We start from the raw sequence: 24,046 nt of genomic DNA, 5'->3' as shown, positions 1-24,046 counted from the left end.
GATGCTAATGTTTTATGTGTGTGAATGCAGATGAGGGTGGGGATCTGTTCTCCACAAAAAGCATCCAGGATTTCACAATATAAAAGTAGTAATCAATTTTCGAGATGAAGGCCAAACTACTCTGAACTTTGCTAGGTCATCAAAGTACATGAGTAGAGCACTGATCTTTATCTACTCTCCAGGTATTACAACTTGACCGGATTTAAAAAAAGTGTATGTATATACATATAGAGATATATTTACATACCTCTATATTTCTTCCTATATATATCTACTAGAATCAGTATGATACACATAACTTGGGGTTGTGACTTGAGAAACCATAATTCAATCCAGAAAATGTAATCTGGTAAATATATTTGATAAATTACATTTTTTTTGGTTAATTTCAGGAACAGAGCATTAAAGAAGACTGTGGTTGCTTGATGCAATAAATCAATTACATTTAATTATCTTTTCTCATCCTAAAGCTCCTGTAACTTATAATAGTCTTCAAGTTCTGAAATAAGTATTCTAATTTTGACATCATCATAAATATTTATCATTATTTATAGCACTGGGTTAGGTCCTCAGTGAAGAACCGGAAATAATTCTTATCCTCTACAATGTTTCTGATATAAAATAAAGTCGAAGAATATACAACCAAATCAACTAAAAAACAAATCAAATAAATATGATGAAAAACAGTATTCACATTATTTTAACAGTGTTAAAGAGCAGACGCAATCACACACCTGACTCCGTGGCCTCTAAATGGAACTTCCTAAACCAACAATTGGAGAGAAGGTTAAACAAAGAGTAGGTCATGCGTTTAAGTAACAAGTAGGTGAGAAGTTTACGGAACTATTCTCAAAGATCTTGTTTGACGTCAGAAACTATGAAATTAAGAACTGTATGTAATGTATATTTGCTACTTTTCAGGTGGTTCACTTTTCTGGGGTAGATTATCCTGTTGCCTCCCACTTTATTATCTAAACATTTTTTTAAATAAATATGTTTTCTTCTTTCACCTAGATTGTCCTTTGTTTCCTGAGCAATGATCCTTTTATGTTCCTCTCAACTCCTTCAGGTCCAAGAGGACTTCTCTAACTGTAAGTTCCCTCTTGGTCCTCCTTCTCTGAAGCTATAACGACCCTATTTAATACAACTATATTGCTTTGATTATTCCATGTATATTAAAAAGTTTACAAAACACATGCAAGCATTCATTCAAATTATTTGTCAACTGGTTAATGAGTAGACCCCACAGTCCATTCTCCACCACTGCAGCTTGGAAGACAAATATCACTTGACTAACTTAGAGGGATAACTTGTGCATTTCTCTTGTCATGACAGGCATGTGCTGGTGGGGGTGGAAAAAAAAATGGAACCCAAAGGAAATAGAAGTGAATGACAGGTAAGGACCAAAGCATCTCGCCTACCTCATCCTTGCCCACAAAACGCCCATTCTTCCCCGTCCTGTTTCCTAAGATGTATCAGGGGCGGATGCGAGGTCACCCGTGGGAAGGCGGCATACTCCTCCGCAGGGGCGGCGTACCCTCCTCCTGAGGACGGAGACGGAGGAGGCGTGGGGAGACTCGCGGGGGTAGGTAGTCAAGAGAAGCCCAGGTGTCTTGCTCCCGCGCGACCAGGGAAAGGGTGAGACACTAGGGGTGTGGGACGGCGCGCGCCTGCGCGGACCTGACTCTCGCGGTTCCACGACAGCCTCATCCCTGCGCAAGAGTCCCAGCGCGCGGGCGGGAGGAGGGGCGCTGGCCCCTCCGCCTCGCGCGCGGCCACGTGACTCGGGCCGAGGAGATTGGAGCGGCGGCCGCGCGAGGCCGCAGACTGGTGCAGCGCCTGGCGCTCACGGGGAGATCTCCTCCTCCTCCTCTTTCTCCTAGGAGCCTGGACGGCACCTTTACTCCGCCCGGCTAGTCGACGCGGCCGCCGCATCCCAGTCGCCGCGGCGCCCCGAGGAGGCGGAGAAGACGCAGCTGGGCCGCCGCCGTTAGAGGGGTCCCCGGCTGCCGCTCGCTCCGTCGGCCGTCGCCTCGGAGGTCAACCCTCCCACGGTGTCTCCGCTTTCTCCTCCCGCTGCCGCCGGCGCCCGCTTACCGCCGAGATGGGGCTCCTGGACTCGGAGCCGGGCAGTGTCCTCAACGTGGTGTCCACGGCGCTGAACGACACCGTGGAGTTCTACCGCTGGACCTGGTCCATCACAGGTAAAGCGGCTGGCTTCCCTGTCTTCGTCCGGCCCTGCAATCCCTCGCTCCCTGCGGCTGTTGGGATGCTGTGGATCCGAGGAGATGCCGGGGCGCGGGGACAGCGGTCGGGCACTGGTTAATCTGATCCGAACGTTAAGGCCTCTCCCTCCGCACCCCCCACCCCCAACCCCCCTCCCCCCCCGACGCTCGCACGGTTTTCCTCTGAGCTTCCATCTCTCTTCAGCTTCTCGGATGCTGGAGCTGACATATCAGATGGAGTCTGTGCTGCTAAGGGCTCGACGCAGGAACCACTCCACCCTACACCCGCATCTCCCAATTTCATCTGACAGTTTTAACTTAGGCACAGGATTGATTTTAATATTTAGTAATAGTCCATTTGGCGAGATGGCTGGGGGGAAGGAGGAGGGCTCTAGAGGTAGCTGTGTTTTTGCTTCTTCGGCCTCCTGGTTGCTTTGACACAACCTGCTAGTATTTTGTCTAGCTCATCCATCTACAGTGTAATTTGGAATAAAAAGTAAAAAGCCATTGTTTGGCTTCTTGAACCTTGAAGAAGCTCAGTTTCTGAGGCTTTTTCAACAGCAAATATGTTTGAAGTGATTGTGTTTTGCGCAGTGCAGTGCAGTTAGGGGGAGGGGGAGGCTGAAATACCGGGAAAAAAATAAGTCTTTAGGAAGGGGGTCTCTAGAGCAGCACCTAGAGGTTGTCCCAGCAGCCTACATATATACAGTTTTCTTAAATTAGCAAACTTTTCCCTTTAGCGGTTGGAGTTTTATTTGACAGGGATCCTCGGTTGGTTGATTTCTTTAGTAGAAGTAGCTGTGCTATTATTATTTTTACACTTTACCATTTATTTTCTTAATTTGCTTCAGTTGCTTTTAGTTTTAAAACATTTAAAGGTTTTTGAAATAAAAAATTAGCCCAACAGGATTTTAGAAATGATCTTACGACTTAAAATTATCTAGTCCTTTGCAGTATGGGACTGCATCCCAGCAGTGGAATAGGCTAATGTTACATGTTGTGACTCTCTGCCTCCCTTCCCTAGAAATGAAAATATATTCCTGTAGTTTTGTATTTGTTGTTATTGTAAATGGAACAGTGGTTACAGCGTGATTACAATACGTGGAATAGGTTTTGTGGAGAAAATGTGTGCTGGAATTATTTCTGTGACAAAATGATTCTTTGACATTGATGCGGCTTTAACTTCTTTAGTAGGAATCTCAAGTTTGGCACTGAGAAATAAGCTATTATTTTTTAAAGATTTTATTTATTTATTTGACAGAGAGAGACAGAACACAAGCAGGGGGAGTGGGAGAGGGAGAAGCAGGCTTCCTGCAGAGCAGAGAGCCTGATGCGGGGCTCGATCCCAGGACCCCAGGATCATGTCCTGAGCCGAAGGCAGGCGCATAACGACTGAGCCACCCAGGCGCCCCAGAAATAAGCTATTTAATTAGCCATTGTGATTGAAAATGGTTAAAAGGCAGTTTTTAATGGAGTCTTTCCTTAAATCTTTCTTCTATGTGCTGTTAAACACTGAGGTTATGCTGTACCTACAAAAACTGGGAAGGATATACCCTTCCCTTCATCTCTGTGACTTTGGTTATTTAGACATTGCATCAGGGTTTCCCATTACACAATTGTGCAGAGCTGAACATCAGCTTTGGCAGATAATTGCACTTTGCATACTTGAGTTCAGACATTGTCAAGGTTCTCCAATCTCCATACAGCCAGAGCCACACCCAGAAGTTCTCCTTCCTGTCTATCATTCTCTTCCCATCTCAGAGCTTCCCTGCCTCTTGAGTCTCAGAAAGACAAACCGAGCACAAAGGTAGAATAGACCTTTCTGTGTTGGTTCATTCCTTCCTAATGGTGCTGGTGTAAAAAATACCATGAATGAAATGGGAAATTTTGTGCAGTTGCTTCATGTGAAAGCTTGCTACTACCCTGTGAAGGGCATATAAAATAATATTGTAGGCTAAGCCTGAGAAGTGAGAGTAGCCACTGGAACACAAGTGACCTCTCACTAGCAAGTCAGAAGGAAGGACGTATTCACCCATGCTCTGGCTATCCACTTACGAAACCTGAGACTCTTTCCTTGCTTTCTGTAATGAGCTACCTGGTGTAGGTAGATGGTATTTCTTTTTTATTTATTTATTTTTTTAAGATTTTATTTTATTTATTTGACAGAGAGAGAGAGAGACAGCGAGAGAGGAAACACAAGCAGGGGGACTGGGAAGGGGAGAAGCAGGCTTCCTCCTGACCAGGAGCCCGATGCGGGGCTCGATGCGGGGCTCAATCTCAGGACCCTGAGATCACGACCTGAGCTGAAGGCAGACGCCTAACAACTGAGCCACCCAGGCGCCCCGGTAGATGGTATTTCTTAAACCAACTTAGAGGCTTAGTGGGATATACTTCCTTCTGCCTTGCTGCTGTGAGGAGGAATATTTTTTAGATTCAGGCAGAATAGACCTGAACCCTATGGTTTCCCATTTCCTTTCATCCTTAGCCTATGCTCTCCATGTTCCCTTTCTTTGACTCATTCACATTGCTCTGATTCCACAAGGATCTCCTCTTGCTATAATTTCACAAAAATCTGAGTGAATGAGTTTTGAAATAGAAGAGTAGCTTATTACATGAGGTTGAATAAAAAGTTGATGAGTCACATGTTTGGAAAGGGGGAAATAAAAGAGGGTGGAGAGAAAGATGGTCTTGAGAAATCTTAGTGAGTGTGGCAAAAGGATACAGATTATTCACAGAGAGCAAGATGTGAACTAGGCTCTGTGCCCTTGAGTGCTTTCATCCCCAGACTGTAGTTCTATGCTTCCGCCTTTGTTTTATTAGTTCATTAACTGTTTCTCTCCACTGAAATTTCTACCTAAGTATAAATGAGTATAACTACTTTGGACTGTCATAATAAGAATAGTTACAGATTTATAGAGTATATTTCGTGATTCAAGAGATTTCTGCCCCAGGGCAAACAGTTTCTAGGAAAATACCATTTTGTGCTATCATATCAAATGGTGCTATTTAATAAAACATAAAGCAATGTTCAAGGCAATGTATAAAAACTGGGCTTTTCAAAGGCACATATCTAGCAAATACAGAATATGACCCATAGAGTATTAATACAGAAAATGTTGCTTTTACTGTAATTGTTAATACTTTATATATTGGTACTAAACCTGAAAAAGCTGTACTTTTAGAAAAAGAACAAAAATAATTTTTCTACTTCCCTATGTTATATTTTTAGATATTTTGAACAAGTAAGTTAATCTCGGTTTATATTTAATAGGAAAGTATAGACTGGTGTAGAACTTTACACTAGTTGGTGGCATGGGAGTAGGAACTCTGATGTCATTGTATTTTATTCTTCTAGTCTTTATGAGTACATTAAAATTATTAGGACTGGGATCCTAGGCTCAAATTATATATATAAAATCAAAGTTGTATGTAAATTTTTCTGGTGAATCGTAATATTCTCCAACTTATAAATACCCAAATTATCTACATTATCTGTTGTATTTATTTTAATAAATGCTTATTAGTAGCCTTTTGTGTTAACAAATTAGCATAGAAGCATCCTATAAAGTTAATAGCCAGCATGCCTACAATAAGGCCAGATATCGCCTGAGCTACCATATTTCTTTTTGACCACATGTTTTTAAACAGCCATTGTTCATGAAGTATGTACACACACGTGCGCGTGCGCGCGCGCGTGTGTGTGTGTGTGTGTGTATGGGGTGGTGGTTGGCATTGCTCTCTGTTTACAGATATAGTAGCTCATATTTTGATGCAAAATTTGTGTCTACTTGGGATTTGAACTTAGAGCATAGAAGGTCAGCTTAGCTAGCCTTAAATTCACTTTGGAGGGGCAGAAGGGAAAAGGGGATGAGTAGTATATGAAGGAGGACGCTGTAGGATGATGATGAAATTTGGAGGCAAGGCTTATATAATCATTTATTCTTTTCTCATCACTTACTATGTATAGGAATAGTTCTGGGCTCTGGGGAGAGAATGAGTGCACTTTGTCACTGCCACCTTGCTTGGTATCATGGTCTGAAGGCATGATCTGTGATCTGTCAGAATCAGGCCTAGTTGACACATAGGGAAGTCAGAAAAGTCCTTCTTCACTATTCTTATCTTCACTTTTTACCTGCATCACAGTCTTGAGTTGTAAGATTCTATTTTTAGAATATTTTGGCTGCCACCATGTGGAGTTGATGTGTATATTTTCAGAGTATTTGGATAGGTAGACTAAAAAGGCATCAAAGACTAAAAATTCGTGGAAACTGGGAGTGTTTTTAAGTAAGTCCATAAGTCATCCTCGCTTGCTGAAACTGGGGGCTTGTGGGAAAGGACATTTAACTCAGCTCAAATAATCTGGGGTAAAAGGTCTGTGCCAGGGAGTTCTAGGTCCCAGAGGAGCATGTGTCTTAGAGTATATTTACATTAGTATTATTATTTGTCATAGTCAATGTATAGTCTTTAATCTTTGTTATTGTCTAAAATATGTTTTGTTTGTTTAGCCTAGCCTGGAAACCTAATTATCATTTTTAATGTTTCTTTGAGAAAAGACACTCTAAATTCTAGGCAGCTAATTCAAGACAAATATGTGGAACATCAGCTCCTAACATGGGCTCTCCCTTAGCTAGTGTTTTCAGTGAGGTCCTAGAGTTACCTCCTGTCTCATAACCTCCCTGAAACCTCTAGGAGGTCCATACCGTTTTAGGGTTTTTTTGCTTTTTTTTTTGTTTGGTTCTTATTTTTGATGGCAGACTCTTGGACTTTAATATCTGATACTCTTGTCTATTCCCCAGCAGCCTCATCACAGAACATCCAATCACAGATGAAATTACAGGAGGGTAAAACAATGCAAATTCTAAAACTAGTGCCAGGACACAGTTTTATACAGTTAGATTTTTTTGGCTTAGGGAGACAAGGTTTTAAGAATTACATAGGTGAGGGCGCCTGGGTGGCTCAGTTGGTTAAGCAACTGCCTTCGGCTCGGGTCATGATCCTGGAGTCCCGGGATCGAGTTCCGCATCGGGCTCCCTGCTCGGCGAGGAGCCTGCTTCTCCCTCTGGCCCTCACCCCTCTCACGTACTCTCTCTCTCATTCTCACTCTCTCAAATAAATAAATAAATCTTTAAAAAAAAAAAAAGAATTACATAGGTGATTATATCAGACTGTACCTTTGTGAGCTGCAAAGAAGTAGTCATCCTTTGAAAATTGAAGTTGTTAGATTTTTTTCTCAAGTCACATGATGAATGTCATTAGTGAGTGATTTAATATTAGTAACCTAAGTATTATAGGACTTATTGAGTCATTTATTATTTCGAATTAGACATTTAAGAACATAGAGAAGTGTTGTGTGACAGAATCTGTCTTTTCTCACTGTAGATGGCTCTTTTTTTCCTTTTCATGATCGGGACGTTTCTTCTTTTAAAATCAAGGTGTTATTGTTTTATTTTCCCTTGGAATGAGAATGGATTCAAATACATTTTTAAAACTCATCAGGGTTTTGATTTTTAGAAAAGAGAAGGGAGGAAACACACGGCCTTTTAAAACCAAGTTTCCAAATTTCCTTTTTAACCTGGTCCTCCGATATATCCTTGTCCATAGACCTCTAGCTCCAGCCAGCCGGATAACTCCCTCTTGAGTAAAACATGCACATGTCTATCTTTGTTTTTCTTGTCACACTGTTTCCTTTGCCTTCACTGCCCTTTCTCCTCTCTATCTCTCCAGGAGCCCTTCTTCACAAAGCCTTTCTTGGCCATGTACCCTGGAGCAGTTCATTCCTTCATCTGATCCCATTCCCTTTAGCAATTGCTCGTGCACTTCCTTGTGCCATTCCTTCTGTAACTCTATTGCCTTGACCTATTTAACCTTTTTTATTATTTACCCCTTCACTCTTTGTATTTTATCCCCAACACTAGGGAGTGCTCTTGGATTTGTTGATTTGATATATATCAAGAGATAACCCCCTTAATCTAGCATAATGTCAAATAGTGATATATACTGGTTGCTAAACTAATAAAGTTTGGTGCCACACCAAATTATAGGAAGTTTTTTTAATGATATTTATCATAAGTTAGCAATAAATTCAACTGATGTTGACTATATTTAATGAAGGAATCAAACCATTAAATCATTTATTAGCACAAAAGAGTTACTTTCAAGAGTTATAAAATGAGATATAATTCTCTCTTCCCTGTCTATGCAGAAGTATTGTGGTGAGTGTGGAAGTGAGGAGGGCAGCATGAAATAAAGAAAGGAAAGAACACTAGACTGGGATTTAGATGACCTAGGCTTCAGTCCTAGGCTTTAGTATCACTAATTAGCTTTGAGAGTTTGGACAGGTCCCTTTGTTTTTCCAAACTTTTTTCATCTGTAAATTAAGAGAGTTGAATTGGATAATCTGTAAGGTCTCACTGGGCTGTTAAATTCTGGATATATATGAAATTTTAAAAAATTCTTTAAATAGGTCAAGCAACTTCAAATAAACATACATTGGTCAATAATTTAAAAACCTCACTCTGCAATAATTCCAATCTTTTCCAACAAACCCATTATTAGTGTTGCTAAAATAGAACAAATAACAGATTCACATTTAATCCTTTTTACTTTCTTATCTGCTCCAGAAGAAATAGGTAAAGGAATAGAAAAACAAAGGGATATAGATATTTAAGGACCTACTTTGACATAGCACTGTGTTTGTTGCCATAATACTGTACCTATTTAATTAGGTATTTCTTGAATAACCAAGAGTTATCTATTTTGTCAAAAATAATAGCAATAACTTTAAATAATAAGATTATATATTATGTATGTAATATATGTAATTATACATTACATTTATTATGTAACATACAGCTTCTGAGGATGGCTTGTTATGTGGTTTGGGGCAAGTTGTTCATGATCCTTTGGGTTTCATATTGCTACCTGTACCCTGAGATGGTTGAAACCATATCATCTCTTATGGCCACTTTATTGAGTCCTCATAATGTCTCCTCAAGTGGTGGCTTAAATAGTCTAAACTTAATCTTACTTTATATTTTTTTCTACAGGAAATGCAAAATTTTATCATATGTACTTAGAAAAGATTTTCAATTATAGGCACTTTATGAGCATTTCTAAAATTTGGAAGTATGGCTTAAAATTCTTATAAAATTGCTACAAATATATAGATCTTAGAGTATGGGGAAAACAAAAGAAAGTAAGTAATTTTGGTATAAGTATGTTCCTTAACCAAATGTTAATTTAAAAAATCTTGTTTTTGTCATATATCTTTCTTTATGGAATATTGTCATTCTTAAATACCTCTAAATATATTTTGTGATTGCATTTTACTTAGAATATAAGTCTTGGAATTTGAAAGGCAGATGCATTAATCCACTGAAGGAATCAGTTACTCCCTGTTAGGTGCAAACACAGAAAGGCATTTGTAATTTTGAACTGGAGTAGTCAAGGAGTAAGCTTTGTTATTTTTATTTATCAAATGCAAACTTAAGCACAGATATATATTGTTAAAGAATTGCATATAGTTTTACACACCCATGTTCATTGAAGCATTATTAACAAGAGCCAAGAGGTGGAACATGTCCATTGGTGAATGAATGGATAAACAAAATGTCATGTATACATACAATTGAATGTTATTTAGCCTTAAAAAGGAAGGAAATTCTGACACATGCCAAAACATGAATGAGCCTTGATGACTCCACTTATATAAGGTCTCTAAAGTAGTGTAATTCAGTGTTGATTGCCAGGGTCTGTGGCGAGTTGTTCAGTTGGTACAGAGTTTCAGTTTTGCAAGATGAGAAAGTTCTGGAGATTGGTTGTACAACAATGTGAATATACTTAACATCATTGAACTATACACTTAAAAATGATTAAGTTCATTTTACATTATGTCTTTTTTACCATAATTTTTTAAACATTTCATACAAAATGAATATAGTAATTCTAGACATGATCTTTCTTCAGTGTTCATTGGTAAAACAGTTGATTCTGTGAAAATGAGTAAAGGAAAAGCTCATTGAGAATGGATTTGAGGGGGCGGGCACCTGGCTGGCTCAGGCAGAAAAGCATGCAACTCTTGATCTCGGGATTTTAAGTTCGAGCACCACATTGGGTGTAGAGATTACTAAAAATAAAAAAAATAAAATTTTAAAAAATGGAGTTGTGAAGTTCTGAAGGGGCAACTCTCAGGCATGTACCACTTGTCACAGCCTATTTACACACTCCAACCCACAGGAAGAGGCTTACCTTAACACCCCACCCAGCAGGAGGAAGATTTTCTCCTGGCCCAGCAGCAACCCAGCTAATGAAAAGTTGCCACAACCCAGAACTGTCACCCTCTTCCAGTGGATCATCCTAAATAACCCCTGCCAGCTTGTTTTTCCCTCTATTAAAAGGATACTCTCCTCATTTGTTCTCAGGACTTGCATATGGTTCACCATGGTTTGCATGTCCAAAATTGCAGTTCCTCTGCTATCCTCCCATAAACTCATTTTGCTGGTAAACTAACTGGCTAGTTTATTTTTGTTGACAATTCTTTTATTGTTTTTTCAGCTTACAGTAAAATGGCTTTATAAGGAGAATGCATAGCTGTTGCCTAAAAAAGTACCCAATGGCTAGAAAGTAGCAAATAACAAGGAAGACAAACTTGCCTTTGTTTTTTGCTTTACAACTTTACCAAGAACTTCACAACCCTGGAAGATAGGCCTGGCAGGCATTGTTATTTTCATATCTTTAGAAGTTTCTGAGAGTCATAGAAATTAAGTCACTTGTGGATGAACACTGTAGTGGAAATGGGCTTAACAGGTTGTTTTGTCTCTTAGCCCAGTGCTCTTGTCTCCCCATCACACTAGCCAAGCAGAAAAGCAATAATCAATTCTCTGACCTATATATTTTCTCTGACTTTACCTTATCTTATACTGTTATCTATATAGTATCACTACTTTGAATATTAAGTCTGAACAAAGTCATAATACCACCAGAGGTAATCTAAAGAAAAGCATCTGAAATACTCAACGGTACTATAAGGGCTGTTGTGTGAGATTAAACTAAAAAGTGATATTTATTTATATAAATTTATATGTTTAAATCATATGTATGAATATACATATGTAAAGTATAAAAAATGGTATTTAGCCTGAGAAGATGAAGTTGACTTCTATATGATGGAGTGGCTAGGACAAAGAAAGTATATTCAAAGAGAGTTATGGAAATGTTTGCCAAATTTCACAGTGTAAGAATCTGAAACTATTGGTAATTGGTGAAAAGGAATAAATTCAGGACCAATAGTATTTTACCCATTGGATATTCCAGCTTATGGAACTGTTAGCATAAGAAGATTATGGCCACAGTTCCCATTAAAACACATATACACTCGGGGTGGCTCGGTCGTTAAGCGTCTGCCTTGGGTTCAGGTCATAATCCCAGGGTCCTGGGATAGAGCCCCGCATCAGGCTCCCTGCTCAGCAGAGAGCCTGCTTCTCCCTTTCCCACCCTCCCTGCTTGTGTTCCCTCTCTCTGTGTCTCTGTCTGTCAAATAAATAAATAAAATCTTAAAAAAAAAACGCACGTATACACGCTCCAATGGTATCTGCAATCTTTTTTTTTTCCTAAAAGGAAACACCATTTCAATTTTCTTAAATCCTTAAGACCATTAGTGGCACTAAGGGGGATGTTTGGACTTTGAATTCCCAGATTAGTACAGGAAGGCAGTTTTATGACTGCTTTTTCTGAGAAGTCAAACAAAATGTGAAAATGGGGTGAGAAGGAAACCACTTATCTGCATTTTTTCTTGGCTTCCAGGATGTGAGGGATCATTCTTTTATATCAAAAACACATTTACATAATGACATAGTCATAAAATCCCATTCATAGGGAAAAGGAAAAAAATGCCAAAAGGTGGGGGGATTTGGGGCAATAAGAGGTCTGGGAGAAAAATACACAACTGACTCTTGAATAATGCAGATTAAGGGATGCTGATCCCCTGCACGGCCAAAAATCCACATATAACCTTTGACTCCCTCAAAATTTAACTGCTAATAGCCTACTTTTAACCAGAAACCTTACCATAACATATAGTCAATTAACATACTTTATTATAGTATTATATACTGTATTCTTAATGATAAAGCTAGAGAAAAGAAATGTTATTAAGAAAATCATAAGGAAAATACATTTATAGTATTGTATTTATTGAAAAAAATTCAGGAATTTAAGTGGCCCCCTGCATTTTAAACCCATGTTGTTCAAGGGTCCAATATATATATATATATATATATATATATATATATATATATCCCTTATATTTTTTTAATGATGGATTTAGATATCATCTGTACATGGTGAAACTCACTGTTATTTATTGAGCTTCTAGTGCAGGACCCTTATGGACTATGACATCCTGTAGTGTGCATTTTATACACCTTATTTAATGTTCATAGCATCCCCATAAAGTAGGTATTATTTAATCATTCCATGATGCAGAAACAGACTAAAAACTACACAGCTGGAAAATAATGAAGCTGGGACCTAATCTAGATCTTTCACCTTCCCACATCAGTGACCTTTTCCTAATGCAGGACGGGCTCCCTGTTCATACAACAGATACTGTTTTACTGTCCAGTAATAATAGCAAACATTTATTGGATGCTTGCTAAGTGCCAGGGACTATATCCAATGCTTCACATGTATTATCACATTTGATCCTCATACTCCTTTGGGCTGCATACGATTACTCCCTTTTTCCAAGTGAGTAAACTGACTTTTCTTGGATCTTCTCCATCTAGTACTAACCCTCCCAAATTAAACTCAGAGTAATCACTCTTCAATTTGTAACACTTATTGATTCACCCAGCTCATCTGTTTTACTGTCTTTTCTCCTTTGCAGCTTCCGAGTCCATCCCTATTTATCTGCTCTCTGTGGGAAATTTTATCATTTCTCTCACTTTCTGCCTTTATCATGATCTCTGTTCAGGCAAACTTGGAACCAAAATTCTTTCCTTTTTTCTGTTTTTGAACATCCATTCTTTCAGGCTCTTAGCCGACTGTAATACTACTGAGTTACATAAAACATTTTTGCCTTCTTGTTCTAACTGCTTTCAGGCCATTTTCCCCCTCATCCCCTCAGATGCTGCAACTTACCCTTGCCTTGCTGGTAAGGACCTCCATTCCCTCCTGTCTGCCCATCACTCACTGACCTCTTGGTCATTTTTTGGCCTAGCCTCTGCCTGGGCCACCCCCTGGAAGGGCTCCCCTTTCCTTTCATTCATCCAGGCAGTCTTTCCAGCTGAAACCGTCATCCTCTTTCCTGAGGACATAGGGGAGGTTAAAGCAGAAATTTTCCCCGCTCATCACCCTGACTCAACAGGAACTGACTGGACTCTTATTCATCCACCACTTTCAGAATCTGTGCTTCAATTCTAGAGTGTATCTCGGAGTGTTACCTGTCCATTGTATCCAGTTGTGCGAAGACCCCTTCTCTACTTCTGCCTTTTTCACCTCATTGATACCCAAGATCTTACCTGGGGTGGAAAATGTATTATACATCACATTTTAGACTAGAACCTAGAAGAGGCCTTATAGTGTCATTTGGTTTATCCCTATTACAGAGATAAAATCCTTCTCAAACTCTTCTTGACAACAGTTACCTACATTTTTCATTAAAAATTTCTCTTAACAATGTTTGAGGGTGCTTGTATACTAGACATTGTTACAGATACATCGAGGAATAAGGACTGTGGCTCTGGCCCTCATGACCTTTATAATAAATGGAGGAAGGCATTGAATACCTCCTTAGGAAAAACACTGCAGTTTCCCTTTGGGGGAATCTCTAGTGTACAAGGTGACATTGACTGTTATTTTTGTGTAGTCAGTAAAAGGAAATGGATTTTTAACAATATCACTTGTATATTAGTGGTTAGTAGAGAAATATAAAAACATGGTGTTGATTTGCAGCTTTTGGTTCCAACATAGCAAAGAAGGGTGAATAATTTTGGAGAATAATATATAGTACATACCTTTTCATGCCTTGAATATACTCCTGAAGCTACTCAGTATCTTTAGTTGGTTGTTAGGCGTGTGTTTTTCTTTTGTTTATGGCAGGTTAAATAGATGTAGATATGTTAAAAGAAAAAAAAAGTGACTTATTCATTCAGGTAGACTCTAGGAACAAATAAAACAAGCTTTTATGACTGGATTATATATTATATAAAATAGGACCACATTTATGAGTAGACTAGAGCCGTTCTTAGATTTTAATGTGTAAATCACGTGGGAATCTTATTGAAACACAGATTCTGGTTTAGTAGTCTGGATTGAGGCCTGAGATTCTTTATTTCTAGCAAGCTTCCAGGAGATACTTTTCTGCTGGAGTACTACATTTTGAATAGCAAGGGAATGAAGGATTCTTAATTTCTTTGATAATCTGCTGCTATATATAGTATGGAAAAAGAAGAATTAAAAATGTTCTTAAGCTATTGATTTAAAAATATATTTAAGAAAATCAAACAATGGCATGCATTTCTATAGAACATTTAGTTGTTTTTTTACCCCAACAGATATTTTCTATATCTTTTAGAACAATATTGATCAATAACTCTGCTCATTTTACCTGAATCAAAAGGGCAGTTGAGAAATGTCTCCAATATCTATTTTCACAGTAGTAGTTGCCATAATAATATTTATTTTCTAGATACTTTGTGGCCTTCATTTGGTTTGTTAATCCTCAGCCATTTGCTGGATACATCTACTCTTGCAAGGCTTTGTCGCTTTAGAAATAGTAATACTGCCCCTGCCCAGTCTGTGTGGGACACACTTAAACAGACTAAAAGGACAGTTGCATGGTATGATAGAGGTAATCATAGTGTGTGTTGAAGGTTTCAAAAGAAATACATATTCAATACGTGTAAGTGCAAAAAAGAGTTAATGTTGGAGGGGCTTCTTATAGAGGGCTATCAATTTAAACCTCAAAGCAACTCTGTGGTTTGGGTAATCTTATTACCCACATTTTACATAGGAGGAATTGTGGCTCCAAGAGTTTCAGGTCCAAGCTGTGGGGCTAGCACATGACGGATAGACCTGGAATCTGGTTGTTCTTAATTCAGTTCCTGTCTCTTGCCCCTCTACCACACTCCCTCTGTTCCATGTGTCTTCTTAAGTCATTACCTGACTAGGATTATTTCCTAGTCTTGTGCTTACTCTTGTTGATTCTAGGAATTTGGATGTCCTAAAAATTAAAAAATTTACTGATTTTTCTTTTGGGAGATGATAACTAGCTTAGACTACTTAGGGGATAAAGTTCACCCTGAATTTTAAAAAGCTTTAGGAAAAATCAGCCTTTCCCAAACAAAAAAGAGGTCTGTTAGAGATTTTTTTTTTTTTTTTAATTTGAGACAGAAAGAAAGCGTGAGTGGTGGGGGGGAAGGGACAGAGGAAGAGGGAGAGAGAAACCTCAAGCAGACTCTCCATTGAGCACGGAGCCCGACGCGGAGCTCGATCCCAGGACTCCAAGATCATGACCTGAGCCGAAATCAAGAGTCGGATGCTCAACCAACCAAGCCACTGAGGTGCCCCAACCTATTAAAGATTTTTAAGGAAGTTCTTTTAATATACATAGGGATAATTTGCTGTAAGAATTAATTACATTTGTTTGTATATAAGTAGAGGTTTCTAAAGGACTTGGATTACTTCAGAACTATGGGATTACAAGTATTATTTATTAAAATCTTGTTTACACTTTCTTAAAAAAGAATGTTTTGTTTTTTTTTTAAAAAAACACCTAAGTAATTCAAAATTCAGATTTAGGCTTGTTATGTATGAGCAATACATTATAGAATGTGCTCTTTTCTCAGTATATGTTATAAAATGTTCTGTTTTCTCAGTTTAAACTCTTATAATTGTGGATGGTATTTTCCCTTTAATTTGGTTAAACTCTTCTCTTGGAAAAGAGGATTTAATGGTTTGATTATTGTCAGTGATAATGACAGTGCCAACATTTATTGAGCTCTTATTCTGTATCAGGCACCATACATTTAGCAATATCTTATTCCTCCCAGCAACCCTGTTATCATCCATAAAACCAGAGACTTATGTAATTCACTCAGTGTATTTACCTAGTAAATGAGAAAGCTAGGATTCTAATGTTGGTAGACTGAATGAAGAGTCAATATTTGGAACTTAGATGACTTCTCTAGGTCAGGAAGAAAAGGCCTAGAATACATCAAAGGACTTGACTTTTAATGGGAAGGGCTCAGATCATTCCTGACATAAGACACACCTGTGTGAAAATGTGGCATGGATGCAATAGGGTACAGCAAAGGAACAACTTTGTGGCATTCTTGTGTGCTACAGCTTTTACATTTAATCATCACACATCAACCCCGTGAAGTAGTTATTTCCTCATTGAAAAGAAAAGAACAGGTGATTCTCCATTTATAATCATCAGTTACCTACCCCATCATTTTGAAGACATTGTACTCTCTTGCTCCCTGTAATGTTATTTTCTCTTTTTCTCTGCTTGCTTCACTGCCATTTCTCCCACTCTTCCCTTAAGTGTTCCCCAGGGTTCAATCCTTGTTCATTTTTCACGTGCTCTTTCCCTTGTGACCTCAAACTCTGATGTGATTTTCGTTACCATTGACTCCTCCATGTGTCTGCAGTGCTGGTAGAGCCTACTGGATACCTCCACCCAGCAGGTGTCCACAGCTACTTCAGGCACAGGATGTTTAAAATTTCACCCAGTCATCTCCTTCCAGATCTGTTCCTCTTCCTTTAGGCTCTGTCCTGGATCCTGACTTTACCATCTCTGCCACCAGCCATGCCAGAATCTAGGAGTAATCCTGAACTTTTCTTTCACTCTTAACTCTTACATCCATATCAGTCACCAAGTCTGTAGATTTTACTTTCATATCTGCCTATCTTGACCATCACCAGTGCAGCCCTTTAAATTCAGGTTTCCATAACTTCTGCATTATAGTGATGTCCAAGCTGGCTGCCCACCAGAATCACCAGAGGAACTTTGAGATCACAGTCCTGGGCCCTATCCACAGAGATTTTGATTCAGTAGATCTGGGGTGGGGCCTAAGAATCTACACTTTTAACAAGCAGATTGTTCTTATGTGGGTGGCCCAGCAACAGAGAGATGTTTGAGAACCACTGATCCGACTGGTTTCTCTCCCTCTTGAGGTCTCCTCTTCCCCTTCAGTCCATCTCCCATCGTTTCTGCTATTATCTTTTAAAAGCTAAATGTGATCCCCTATTTTTAACCAATTAAGCATCTCCCCATTATCTACCAGACAGATTCTAGCCTCTTTGGCATAGTTTGTAAGACTCTCCCAGGTCTGCTCTGACCCATAAGGCTCCAGTCATCGTTCTCTGTAAGTATCCGCTACCTCAAGCCTGCTTAGTTTCCAGAATAAATATGTTACTTCTTGCTTTGGGGCTATTTATACATATGGTTCTCTCTGCAAGAAGGCCTTCCTCCTCTCTGTCTGTTTGGAAAATTCCTCTTCCTTTTCTTCAAGAAACAATTCAAATGTCTGTTCTTGAAGTCCATCTTGTCCCCTCTCACCTGCCCTACCACTGTTCTTAAGACTGGCCCCTTATCCTTAAGACTTACACTTATCATCCTGCAAAGCAATAGATTTTTTTATGTCTGTCTCCTTTTCTAGTAAATGAGTTTTGAGAAGTCAAGAACCAAATAACCTCCCCCGAATCACTTAGCTCAGAAGGGGTGGAGAGTCTGACCTGAAATTCTGTTCTATCTATCTATCTATCTATCTATCTATCTATCTATCTATCATGCTGTGTGATTTTAAGATACAAAATCAGATTAAAAATAAAAACCTGTTGGTGGAGGGTATTTGAAGGAAGCCCTACTTCAGATATACCATTTTTCCTCCCACTTGTATAAAGGTATAATTTACACATAATAAAAGTAACTCTTTTTAGGGTGCCTGGGTGGCTCAGTTGGTTAAGCGACTGCCTTCGGCTCAGGTCATGATCCTGAAGTCTCAGGATCGAGTCCCACATCGGGCTCCCTGCTCAGCAGGGGAGTCTGCTTCTCCCTCTGACCCTCTTCCCTCTTGTGTTCTCTCTCATTCTCTCTCTCTCAAATAAATAAATAAAAGCTTTAAAATAAATAAATAAAGTACATTGCTTAAAAAAAAGTAACTCTTTTTAGTTAACAGTTGTGAGTTTTGACAAACACAACTGTATGTTGTAACCATGTAACCATTACATGACCATTACATACAGTTGTGTAACCATTATATGACAAACACATACAGTTGTGTAACTATTACATGATCTTTATCATATGGATAAAATTGTGTGATTAGTGAACTAACTAATGTTTGTAAATAAATCAATCCTACTTGACATGAGCTTTATGAAATAATCAAAATGTTCTGAATGGAAACGATTTCCTGAGAAAAAGTTACGCCTTAAGAGTCCAGAAGGGTTAAGGTAATGTGTCTTAGTAATTCTTATTATTAAAATATAGTCTTTTTTTTATAACTAAAGAACATTTATTCATTTTTCACTGACTTTACCTTGAGCGTAACTAAACTGTCACTACCCCCCCCACCCCAACCTGAAGAAGGGTTAGTACAGTGAATGTTATAAAGCAGATATGAACAGATTGAAGGACTGGAACCAAGATTAACTGACAAACAACTTCCGTCTAAATTATCATAAAAATGTTTAAGTAAAAAAAACAGGGAGGGGAAGGGGGCAATGGGGGTTTCAGATTGAGCAAGATCTTCACATTTTATCTAATACCTTCCATCCTGGCTAGAGTACACCAAGATGGAGACAGGATTACTATAATACAGAACCGCCACTATAGCACGTTGTACATGCTTGTGTTCCAAGCCCACCCCCATCCCCACTGCTTCTAACTCAGCTATTTCCCGGCCTGTTGGGCCTGCCGATGAAGGAGCACATAGATCTTCTCTTTAATCCAGTCTTTGTTATAGGGCTGGTATGTCTGGGTATCAGCTCGGTAAACAAGGCAGCTGAGGTCTGCCAGATCGTCAATAAAATCAAACGACTGACTGATATCATATGTGATAGAGGGACTGTTGGGATTCATTCTCTTCAGATGTTCTTCATACATTTTACAAACACCTTCCATGCATTCATTCACAGATTCATAGTCAGCATAAGTTCTACCTTCTGGCCTCTTTGTAGGCTGTACCAGCAAAATGGTGTGAGACATCGCGCCAAACTCTCTCGCTGCAGCCTCTTGCTCCTGAACTTATTTTCTATAATACTTAGTTTTAGGTTTGCTTAAATTTAATTTAAAAGGAGGATAAGGAATTCATTGCCAAAGAAGACAGCTCTTTCTACTTACAGAAAGACCCACTGCTTAGAAATTTTCTGAATTTAGGTGTAATTCAGCTTCCTAAAACTTCTCATTGGTTCTAATTTTACACTCTAGAAATAGAGAATAAATCTGAGCTCTCTTTAGGTCTTTTAGCAATTGATGAGGCCTCTTTCTTTTCTCCAGGCTAGACATCCTTAGTTTTTTCCCACCTTTCTTTGTGGCATGGCCTCCAAAGCATTCATGATCCTAGACCAGCTCTGTCAGATGCAGCACCTAAGGAAGTGTGAGACTTGGTGTATCTCTTGTCCTTCTTTCTCCTAAGGGAAATTTTGTAGCTCTCTTTTATTTTCTTTTCCTTGAAGAAACATGATTGATAGTCACAGTTCTATCTTAAAATATCACTTAGACCAGTAATTGAGGAAGAAATGGATGGAAATTGTCTCCCTTAAAATTAATGGCTGTGAAGACTGAGTGGTACTGGAATAGCTGCTGGGATACCTGAGGCTCTTGACTTCTCTGAGTCTCATTGTTAAGATAACGAGATCGTATCTGAATCTAAATCTAAAAATCTGCAGCCCTAGTTTAGGTAAAGGTTTCCAAGTAATGGCTTAAAATTGTTAATAAGCTCAAAATAGGGGCAAAACCACTAACATGAAGGCATAAATATGTTAATAAACATAATAATAGTTATAAAATGTAGGACAATTTGACAAATAAATCAACTAGAGTTAATTTATATTTGTGCCATATTGATCCTTCCCCCACCCCAAAGCTTTGCAAATAGAGAATTCCTAAGAATGTTATATAAAACCCATTTGAATCTTGGTATTCCTTGACGACAGAGTTTGACTTCAGTGGTGGCAGGAAGAATAAGGTTTCAATTGAATATTTTCTCTCTCCTTTTTTTCCCCTAATAAATTCATGATATGGAATCCTGTTCATAACTGTAGAGGGCGCCTGGGTGGCTCAGTTGGTTAAGCATCCGCCTTCGGCTCAGGTCATGATCCCAGTCCCGCATCATGCTCCCTGCCCAGTGGGGAGTCTGCTTCTCCCTCTGTCCCTCCCCACTGCTTGTGCTCTCTCTCTGTCTCTCTCTCTCTCAAAAATAAATAATCTTTTAAAAAATAACTGTAGAATTCAGATACTGACAGTATACTGGAAATATGTCTTCTTTTTACTTTAATGTGCATAATCTATATTTGGATTCAGTTTAACTCAAATTTAAGTAAATTAAGAAGATTTAATTTACCCCTGAAATTTGTTATTTGAAACAAATAAAGCCCATAGAAAGAGAGATCAGATTTGTCCTTACTAGAGGTGGAGGGGGTCGGGGAGTGTTGGAGAAAGGTGGTCGAAAGGTACAGTCTTCCAGTTGTAAACTAAATGAGCACTAGGGATATACTGAACAACATGATGACCAGAACACTGCTGTATGATACACAGGAATGTTGTTAAGAGTAAATCCTAAGAGTTCTCATTACAAGGAAAACATTTTTTTCCCTTTATTCTTTTCTTCTTTCTTTTCTTTCTCTTGTATCTATATGAATAAGATAGATGTTAGCTGAACCTATTGTGGAACTCATTCACATCATGTGTAAATCAGACCATCATGCTGTATGCCTTACACTTACACAGTGAAGTTTGCCAATTATGTCTCAATAAAACGGGGGAGGGGAATCTAAGCAAATACATCTTTCTTGAAGAAAGGCAATATATAAAAATATGTTATTGAAACATTTGAGTTCATGAAAGGCTGGATAATTCATTATTTTAAGGTTATGTAAAATACATAAAGCTTCAGTATTCATAATTTTCCTTTACTGTTCTAATTCCACAATTCCACATCTTTTTTCTCTTTTCTTTTCTTTTTTTTTGGGTCAAGACTTGCGGGGGACCTGTTATTAACGGTAAATTTTCATATCATTGTATGACACTATTGTGACTCTCATTCCCTTTTAAGTGGAAAAGGGAACAAGTAAAAAGCATGGATATTTGAATCTTGTTAGAAGTACTAAAGAAAAATTTATGCAAATTTAGAAAGACACAAATAACTGCAAAGACCTGGAGAAATATCATGTGAATATCATCGTAGGATGGGATTGTGATGCTGCGCTTCAGGTAGCTGACAGTTACTACAATTTCCATAATGCTCATTGGAGGCGGAATTTTTAAGAGCGTTCTGACCCTGGTGAGCTGAAGGGCTAATTTGAGAAAGAGATGGTGTGAACTGTGTCCTTTTATAGGCTATAGACAGGGTTTTGTTAAGTAGATGCTTATTGAATGCATGACTTACACTGTTGGATAAAGAAATGGGGGCATTGCCTTTTTTCCCTGGAGAAAGCAATGAAGTAAAGACACTGCGTGCCTTATAGAGAGAGCACATATGTACCGCCTAAATACTGGATTGAAGTGTTGTTGACATCAGGTTCAAGTTGTATGCCAGCATAAAGGAGGATCTGGGAAGAGCTGTAGGAAAAGGTTGTTTTACAAAGAAACCTGGAATATCAATAAATGTACTGTTGGATTTTATTTGAAGGGTTAGAGAATAAAGGACTAATATGAAAAAAATTACCCACTCATCAATTATTCATCAAATAAATGTTGTTTAAGCACCCTGATAAGCCTTGCAGTACGGGAATGAGAGACCCAGACCCTGCCTTCAGGGAGATTACATTTTCAAGGAAAGTCACAGGACAGTGTGATGAGTGCTGTAGTGGTTTAAAAATGTGCAGGAACTTGCATGCACAGTGGGTCCCCTGACCAATGAAAATTGCCCATTTTTTGGATCCAGTTTTCCTCACCTTCAATTCCATTCTTCCTCCTAATTATCATTTTTAAAAGTAACAATTTTCAGAAGTTAAAAAAAAAAACCTAAAGGATTATCTAGTTCCTTGCTACTGAGAGGGTGGTCCATGGAATACTGACATAGCATCAGTTGGAGCTTCCTAGAAAATGCAGAATCTTCCTAAAAATGAGCTGCACCCCAGACCTACTGAGTCAGAACCTACCTTTTAACTATGCCCCTCTCCCCTGTAATTCTTTTTCTCATTCAAGTTGGAGAAGCACTAACCCATTCCCCTTCTTTCCAGCAGGTTTTATAGATGAAGGGATGAAGACAGATTGTGCCCTTTAAGTCCTCTGCACAGTAGCAGAGCTGATATTAAAACTCAGCCCATCTGTTTACTGATAGAGTCTAGAATGTCTTTTCTAATATCTGTTATTTCTTATCTATCCTTTTTACTCTTCTGTTGGCCTCTGTTAGTGTTTCATATTGTCAGATCTTCAGCTTCTTACTCATGTCTCTTTCTCTCACTGTCTTTCTTAGTTCTGTCTTTAAACTTCTCTGTTGAAGGAGAGAATGGCATGGGCTAATCACACTATACATCAAAAAGAATGAGCATTTTTATTTATTCTTGATTTTGGGAAAATTTTTTACCTGTTTCTCTCATTTTTTTCAACTTGTTGCTCAGAACTTACTTTGAAGTCAGCAGGAATTCTGTGTGTGATTAAGAGTGATAGAATTGGGGCTCCTGGGCGGCTCAGTTGGTTGAGCCGACTCTTGATTTTGGCTCAGGTCGCGATGGATCGAGCCCCACATTGGGCTCTGTGCTCAGTGGGGAGTCTGCTTGAGGATTCTCTCTCTGCCTCTCCCTCTGCCCCTCCCCCCACTTGCACGTGCTCTCTCCTTTCTAAATAAATCTTTTTTTAAAAATTGTGATATAATCTGTGATATTAGAAATTAGAATCTCCTTACTGATGAATTTATATTCCTTTCTTTGTTACATAGGATTATTTTATAACAATCCTTTTGCTCTTTGTATCAAACGTATGGAAAAAACTGTCTACCCTCTAGTTTCTGGATAGGAATAGGAAGCCACAGCTACTCTAGTTCCTGAAGTAAGTAGAGCAGGGCTTCAGGATTTAGAAGTTTGTCTTAAGTTTTTTTCCTATAGAAAATAAATATCTAAGTAGATAAATACCCCATGTTTTAAGGTGGACTTTGTCATAGAGAGATACATAGCAGGATAATATGACAATAATAAAGAAAAGCAAAAAATCAGTGATAAGACCATAGTAGTACAATGCCTTCAACAAAAGTCAGCCACTCATCTTTTAAGCCACACCCTCTCATAAGAGGATTATTCTCTCTTGTCGTGTAAGTGTTTTAGTTTATTTTTAACTCTGGAATATATTTTGATTTGAGTGATAGAACCATAATTTCCATGAATAGATAGATAGTAAGCCTCTCCTGTAAACTCTGAAATAAAATCAGTTTTTGTTTTTTCTTGTTTTCATATGTGTTTTTCTTCCAAGTCACTAGCGCATCTTTCTAACAACTCTTATTTTATAGAAACATAGTTAATGTCACTTCCTGACTTTGGAGACTGTATGATTAAACATTGTTCCATTTCTGTTTCCTTCCTTTTATCTTAATTTCTATCAATAGTGTATAGAAACAGACTAATTTTAAGTAAGATATTTTGAAACCGAATTAGCT

At 38.6% G+C, this 24,046-nt stretch overlaps 2 protein-coding genes and 1 pseudogene across 3 annotated transcripts in view; 1 reads left to right on the top strand and 2 right to left on the bottom strand.

The window, feature by feature from the left end:
• Window positions 1-2,219, bottom strand: part of TTK (TTK protein kinase) — an 87,381-nt gene extending 85,162 nt beyond the window's left edge. The window contains exon 1 of one of the 2 annotated variants that reach the window (XM_073893544.1): window positions 2,098-2,219. The gene's annotated coding sequence lies outside the window, so the exon portion shown is untranslated. The remainder of the gene's footprint in view (window positions 1-2,097) is intronic. The other variant, XM_025858568.2, reaches the window with a different exon arrangement.
• The window catches only part of ELOVL4 (ELOVL fatty acid elongase 4), a 32,569-nt gene continuing 10,248 nt past the window's right edge, over window positions 1,726-24,046 (top strand). The window contains exon 1 of the mRNA XM_025858544.2: window positions 1,726-2,204. Coding sequence (XP_025714329.1) covers window positions 2,105-2,204 — 100 coding nt within the window. The 5' untranslated portion in view covers window positions 1,726-2,104. The remainder of the gene's footprint in view (window positions 2,205-24,046) is intronic.
• LOC112813779 (enhancer of rudimentary homolog pseudogene) lies at window positions 19,087-19,462 on the bottom strand (annotated as a pseudogene).

This window comes from Callorhinus ursinus, unplaced genomic scaffold (assembly GCF_003265705.2).
Source record: "Callorhinus ursinus isolate GAN/ISIS: 27379988/994484 unplaced genomic scaffold, GSC_fseal_2.0 scaffold6, whole genome shotgun sequence".
Classification (NCBI taxonomy): domain Eukaryota; kingdom Metazoa; phylum Chordata; class Mammalia; order Carnivora; family Otariidae; genus Callorhinus; species Callorhinus ursinus.
The sequence above is the reverse complement of the archived record's forward strand: the minus strand, read 5'-3'. Positions and strand labels throughout refer to the sequence as shown.